Source organism: Muntiacus reevesi, chromosome 9 (genome assembly GCF_963930625.1).
Source record: "Muntiacus reevesi chromosome 9, mMunRee1.1, whole genome shotgun sequence".
NCBI lineage: Eukaryota > Metazoa > Chordata > Mammalia > Artiodactyla > Cervidae > Muntiacus > Muntiacus reevesi.
The window spans coordinates 13,869,455-13,875,726 of NC_089257.1; the positions used below are offsets into that span (position 1 = coordinate 13,869,455).

At 38.2% G+C, this 6,272-nt stretch overlaps 2 protein-coding genes across 2 annotated transcripts in view; one reads left to right on the forward strand and one right to left on the reverse strand.

Annotated features, from left to right (window-relative positions):
- The first annotated feature begins 726 nt into the window (after positions 1-726).
- LOC136175707 (olfactory receptor 4A47-like) lies at positions 727-1,689 on the forward strand. The gene has a single exon (XM_065945948.1). The coding sequence runs from the start codon at positions 727-729 to the stop codon at positions 1,687-1,689; it is 963 nt and encodes a 320-aa protein (XP_065802020.1).
- A 1,319-nt stretch (positions 1,690-3,008) lies between these two features.
- Positions 3,009-6,272, reverse strand: part of LOC136175708 (olfactory receptor 4C6-like) — a 5,921-nt gene continuing 2,657 nt past the window's right edge. Inside the window, exon 2 of the mRNA XM_065945949.1 lies at positions 3,009-3,358. Coding sequence (XP_065802021.1) covers positions 3,009-3,358 — 350 coding nt within the window. The remainder of the gene's footprint in view (positions 3,359-6,272) is intronic.

Genomic DNA, 6,272 nt, shown 5'->3' on the forward strand with positions numbered 1-6,272 from the left:
GAGATAACATCTAACATATAGTTTGGCATAAAAATGATAGATATTCTTACAATGTTAATATTTCCTTTTATTAAACTATTCTCTACCACAAAATGAGATGGAGAACGTTTAAGAAGGAATAGGTTAATTGTGGGATATTGAAAATGTATTTAATAAATTTAATAAATATGATTAAAATTTATTTTAATAAATATTAAATTGATATCTGTTTGGATATGTCAATTAGATAGTTGCATACACATATTTATTCCTAAATTTGTTCTCCCCACTTTGAATGTGTAAGTTACCTTAAATGGTTCTTTACTTAAATATTTCACTTTTGTGATTTTATACTTGGTTCATCTTTTCATGGAATTCCTTATTTATCTACTCTTATTATTTCACTTTTCCTATAAAACTCAGCTGAAGTATTGTTTTCTTTGAGAAACCTTCCCAGATCCAGAGTTGATTATTGACGTTCTGGAAATGTTAACCCTTATCCATATGAACCTATTTATAGTGACGCTTATAAAATTGGTTGTTATGGTCTGACCCCTCATTATACATCTAATCACTGAGAATAGGGAAACATTCTTTTTTGACTTTATGATCCTAATGTCAGGTTTAACACATTGGGTGAATAAAGTACATTAAGCTTATAATCCATGTAAAGGTGTTTTTAATTTTTTGACTTGATTCATAGGTAAACTGCTCCTCATATGTGAAGCCAGCACCTGTGAGGAATAGATGGAACCAAGGAGCAGTGTGACTCACTCTGTCCTCCTGGGCCTCGCTCAGAATCCAAAGGAGCAGAAAGTCCTTTTTCTTATGTTTTTGTTCTTCCACATTTTGACCATGTTGGGCAACATGCTTATTGTGGCGACTGTAACGTTTAGTAAGATCCTGAATTCGCCGATGTACTTTTTTCTTGCTAGTTTATCATTTATGGATGTCATTTATTCCTCATCTATTTCTCCCAAACTGATTTCAAGCTTGTTCTTAGGGAAAAATACTATATCCTTCCAATCCTGTATGACCCAGCTGTTTACAGAGCACTTTTTTGGTGGGTCAGAGGTCTTCCTTCTGCTGGTGATGGCCTATGACCGCTATGTGGCCATCTGTAAGCCCTTGCATTATCTGGTGATCATGAGGCAGAGGGTGTGTGTTGCGCTGCTGGTGCTGTCCTGGGTTGGAGGTTTTCTGCACTCAATTATTCAGCTTAGCACTATTTTTGGGCTCCCGTTCTGTGGCCCCAATGTCATTGATCATTTTTTCTGTGACATGTACCCTCTATTGAAACTGGTCTGTACTGACACCTATATCGTTGGCCTCTTAGTAGCAGCGAATGGAGGACTGATCTGCACTGCTGTGTTTCTGCTCTTACTCGTCTCCTACGGAGTCATCCTGCGCTCTCTGAAGAACCTGAGTCAGGAAGGGAGGCGGAAAGCCCTCCAGACCTGTGGCTCCCACATCACCGTGGTTGTCTGCTTCTTTGTTCCCTATATTTTCATGTATGTGAGACCTGCTAAGACCTTCCCCATTGACAAATCTGTGAGTGTGTTTTATACAGTCATAACCCCCATGCTGAACCCATTAATCTACACTCTGAGAAACTCAGAGATGACAAATGCCATGAATAAGCTTTGGAGAAGGAACATGGTATTTTATGGTAAAAAAAATGCATCATCTACCATGAAGGGGGTCATTTGACATCAGAGACCACTTCCTTGGAATTCAGTAGCTTTCTCAAATCTGATGCTGGTTTCTTTTTCTTCTAAGAATTTATAATTATAATATAAAAAGTTGTACTATAACTATGCAACTGTGCTGTTAATAACATGGATAGTTCCTCTCCATGGTAGAATGCAAGGTCTGTAATATTTTCCTTATCACTGTACCTAGAAAAATGTAAGAAAGATTGAAGGAGCCAATATCATGTAACAGATTAGTGAAGGAAATTTTATATAGTTACACTGATTTTTATCAATTTATGCGTTTTTTTGTTTTAATTTTTTCCAGACAGTATTTATTTTTAGTTAGATTCTTGTCTTTTAAGTTATTCTTTTTATTATGCTACTTAAAGTATTTAATGCTATATACTCGGTGTTTTTTATAAAATTTCAGTTGCATTATACACAAAACTTTTCATGTAACCCTAATTTTTTTTGAACAGCTGAAGTGAAATAGATAATAATAAATAGTAAAAATTCAAATCATACAAAATGGGAGAAAGTGTAGAATACATTTCCTATTTATCTTTCAATATATTTTCTAGTCCACTTCTGCAGGGGCACTCTGTTTCTTAAGATCCATCTGGTAATAATCTATGTAAAAGCAATTGTATTTAAATATATGTTGTTTTTTTTTTTCTGTGTAGGTAAACTTTGCTTTTGTAGGAACATCTGTGAAGTATTTTCATAGCAGTCCATTTAGAGCTAAACCTTAATTTTTCTCATACTGCATCATACTCCTTTATAGAGACATACTGAAATTAATGTTTCCATTCTTTTTCATGTTGTTCCTAAAAGTTTTCTATGAAAAGTAATTTTGCAATGGAAATATATTTTTGAATGTGTGTAGGTATGAGCTTCTGGAAGTGAAGCTGTTGGTAAATGTGTTGTGTTTGGATCAATGCTCGGGTGATCCATGCGTTTAAAATATTGATGGTCATAGCGATTGCCGTCTTTGAAGCTGTACAAGCAGCCACACTCCTGTTCACAGTTTGTGAGAATATTTTTGTCCACATTCTCAAAATCAACCCTGATAAAACTGGTGGCCTATGATAATCAGATTAAATTTGTTTTAAATTTGGTTTTATAATTCACCACAAATCCTTTTGATATAATTGGGTTTGGACATCTTTACACTTGTTTGATATAATTTGTACTTTTCCCCTAGAATTGTCTGTTAATCTCTTTTATCTATTCATTTAATTGTTGATCCTTTCCATGCTGATTTTTAGGAAATAATTGTCTAATAAAGAAACGACACTTTTGCTATCGTACACAAATTGACATCTTTCTGGCCAGTCACCACACAGGGGGTCCTGGAGCTGATGTCGTCTTCCTGGTTGGCAGAACGGTCGGGCCAGGCTGTCCTGGGTGGTGCTGGCCTGCTGTGAGTGGGCTGGGACAGACTGGGCTGGCACCAGGGCCACGGGCTGGTGGGTGCGGCTTTGGCCCAGCGGTCCTGGGGCTGATGCCTGCCCACTGGTGGGTGAGACCAGGACCTGGGGCTGGGGCCAGCCCCCTGGTGGTGGAGCCGAGTCCCAGGGCCCCTGGCTGAGGGGTCAGGGGCCCCAGCACTTGGGTTGTCTGAGTGGTTGCAGGTCCCAGAGGGTTCTGGGCTGCCGTCCCTGTTACTACCCAGGGTTCTTCACCTACTTAATCAATAGAAATTGATTAGAGACCAGACAAGAAATTCAGGCAAAGCTCTACTGGGGCCCCCGTTGCAGCAGGGGGTAGAAGGACAAGCAGCTCCTTAGGTGGCATCGTGTGCAGGGGCATGCACACTGCCCTGCTTTTCTCCAGGCTCTGCTTTTTGCTCCAGGCTCTTCAAAAGCGGTGTGTGCTCATGCCAACTCTCTGCAGTCTAGTCCGACTCTGCGGCCCTGTGGACAGTTGCCCACCAGCTCTTCTGCCCATGGGATTCTCCAGGCAAGAATACTGACGTGAGTTGCCATGCCCTCCGCCAGGGGATCTTCCCAACCCAGAAACTGAACCTATGTCTCCTGAGTCTCCTGCATTTCAGGCAGATTCTTTATCAATGAGCCACCAGGAACCTCCTATTACCTTAGTTCTCAAACTTATTTTAAAAATTGTGGTCAAATATACATAACAAAATTTTTTATTTTAACCATATTAAAGTGGCATTAATTCACCATGTTATGCAAACAATACCACTGTCTATCACTGGCAGAACATTTCCAGCTTCCCAACTGAAATTCCACAGCTATTAAATAAAATTTCCCACTTCCACTCAGTGAGCCCCAGGCAATCACCATTCTACTTTCTGTGAACTTGACTACTTTAAGTGTCTCATGTAAAGTGGAATCATTTATTAATTTTTTTGATTGCCTTTTTCCACTCAGTGTAATATCCTTTCTCCATTAAATGCTTTTGGCACCCTTGTGGAAAATTATCTAAGCACTTACAAAAGATTTATTTCTAGACTCTCTTAATTCCTTTAGTTTGTTGTCTGTCTTTATTCCAAAACTGGCGCTGTGACTACCATTGTTTTGTGTAATGTTGTAGAATCAGGAAATATTAGACCGACCACTTTCTCCTTCCTTTTCAAGATTGTCTTGGAAAAAATTGGAGTCCTTGAGATTCCATATGAGTCTTGGCATGAATTTTTCTATTTCTGCCAAAAACGTTTTTGGGGTTTTGATAAGGATTGCACTGAATCTGTTGGTCACTTGCAGTCATATTAACATCTTAATGCCAATAAATAACCCGATTCATAAATTTCTTTCCATATATGGGTGTGTATTCTCTGAGTAACATTTTGCAGTTTTCAGTTTACAAGATTTTTGTCTCTTTAGTTATGTTTTTTCTTAACTATTTTATTCTTTATGATATGCTTGTAGGTGGAATTATTTTCTTTGTTTCTCCTGGGTTATTCACAATGGTATAGAAATTCAACTCCATTTCACATAAAATCGCAACAAATTGGAAGTAGAAAGAGTGTACCTTGACATAATAAAGTTCATATATTTACAGATCACAGCTAACATCATCCTCAACTTTGAAAGATTGAAAACTTCCCCATTAAAATATGGATGAAGAGCACACACTCTCACAAGCCCTTTTTAACATAGTATTGCCATAAAAATTCTTATGAAAATTTTAGAGTTTTCTAAGTATAGCTCCTGCCAACTCTGAAAGTGAGATAATTTTATTAATTATCTCATTTTTAAAATTTAGTTTTACTTTATGTAATAGAGATTCTTTATTTAAAATCTTTTTATTTTATATCAGAGTATAGCCAATTAATGAGTGTCACCATTGGTTCAGTGGTAAAGAATCCACCTGCAATGCAGGAGACTCAGAAGACAAGGGTTCAATCCCTGGGTTAGGATGGTTCCCTGAGGATATGGCAACCCACTCTAGTATTCTTGCCTGGATAATGCCGTGGACAGAGGAACCTGGTGGGCTATAGTCCATGGTTCTCAAGGAACTAGACATGACTGAGTGACTGAAAATGAAGGCACAGTCATTAACAATGTGGTGATAGTTTCAGGTGGAGAGCAAAGGGACCCAGTCACGGATACACGTATCCATTCTCCCCAAACTCCCTTCCCATTCCGGCTGCCACATGACACTGACAGAGCTTCCTGTTCTGTACATGAGGCCCTGTTGGTTATCCACTTTAAATGAAGTGGTTTGAACGTGTAGATCTCAGCCTTCCTAATTCTCCCCCACATTGTCCTCCACTGACAACCAAAAGTGTGCTCTCTGAGTCTCCGAATCTGTTCTGCTTTGCTCATTGGTATCATTTCTGTAACAGTGCTTCTGATGGTATTAATTTTCTATCCTTTCAGTCTCATCTTAAACGTATTCTTTTAAGAAAAATAATCTCTCCTTACATTATCCATAGTAGAATTTTCCTTCTTATTTTCTGTCACACTACCTTATTTCTTAACTTATAAGTAGTGAAAAGAATAAAACTACTTTATTAAACTGTTTTTTTTCTTTATTGCCTGAATCATAAATAACTTCCATGCAGGAGGAAAATTTTGCATGATTTTCCAACCAATTTTAGAAATTGCTGGACCCTTATTCAATGTACAATTGCTGGCATAACTGCATAACACAGGTGTCCTGATCTTTTAAAAATTAATTGGATAAATAATTAGCTGTTCTCTCTAAAATACTAACATATTTAGTTGTGTTTTCTGATATAATTTTATATCTCTAACAAAATTTTAAGCTGAGAATAAGTTCAGTTCAGTTCAGTCATTTAGTCAAGTCCAACTCATTGCCACCCCATGGACTGTAGCAATCCAGCCTTCCTTGTCCATCAACATATTCCATAGCTCACTCAAATTCATGTCCATCAAGTCGGTGATGCCATTCAACCAACTCATCCTCTGTTGTCCCCTTCTCCTCCCGCCTTCAATATTTCCCAGCATCAGGGTCATTTCAAATGAGTCAGTTCTTCACATTAGGTGGCCAAAGTATTGGAGCTTCAGCATCAGTCCTTCCAATGAATATTCAAGACTGATCTCCTTTAGGATGGACTGGTTGGATCTCCTTGCAGTCCAAGGGACTCTCAAGAGTCTTCTCCAACAC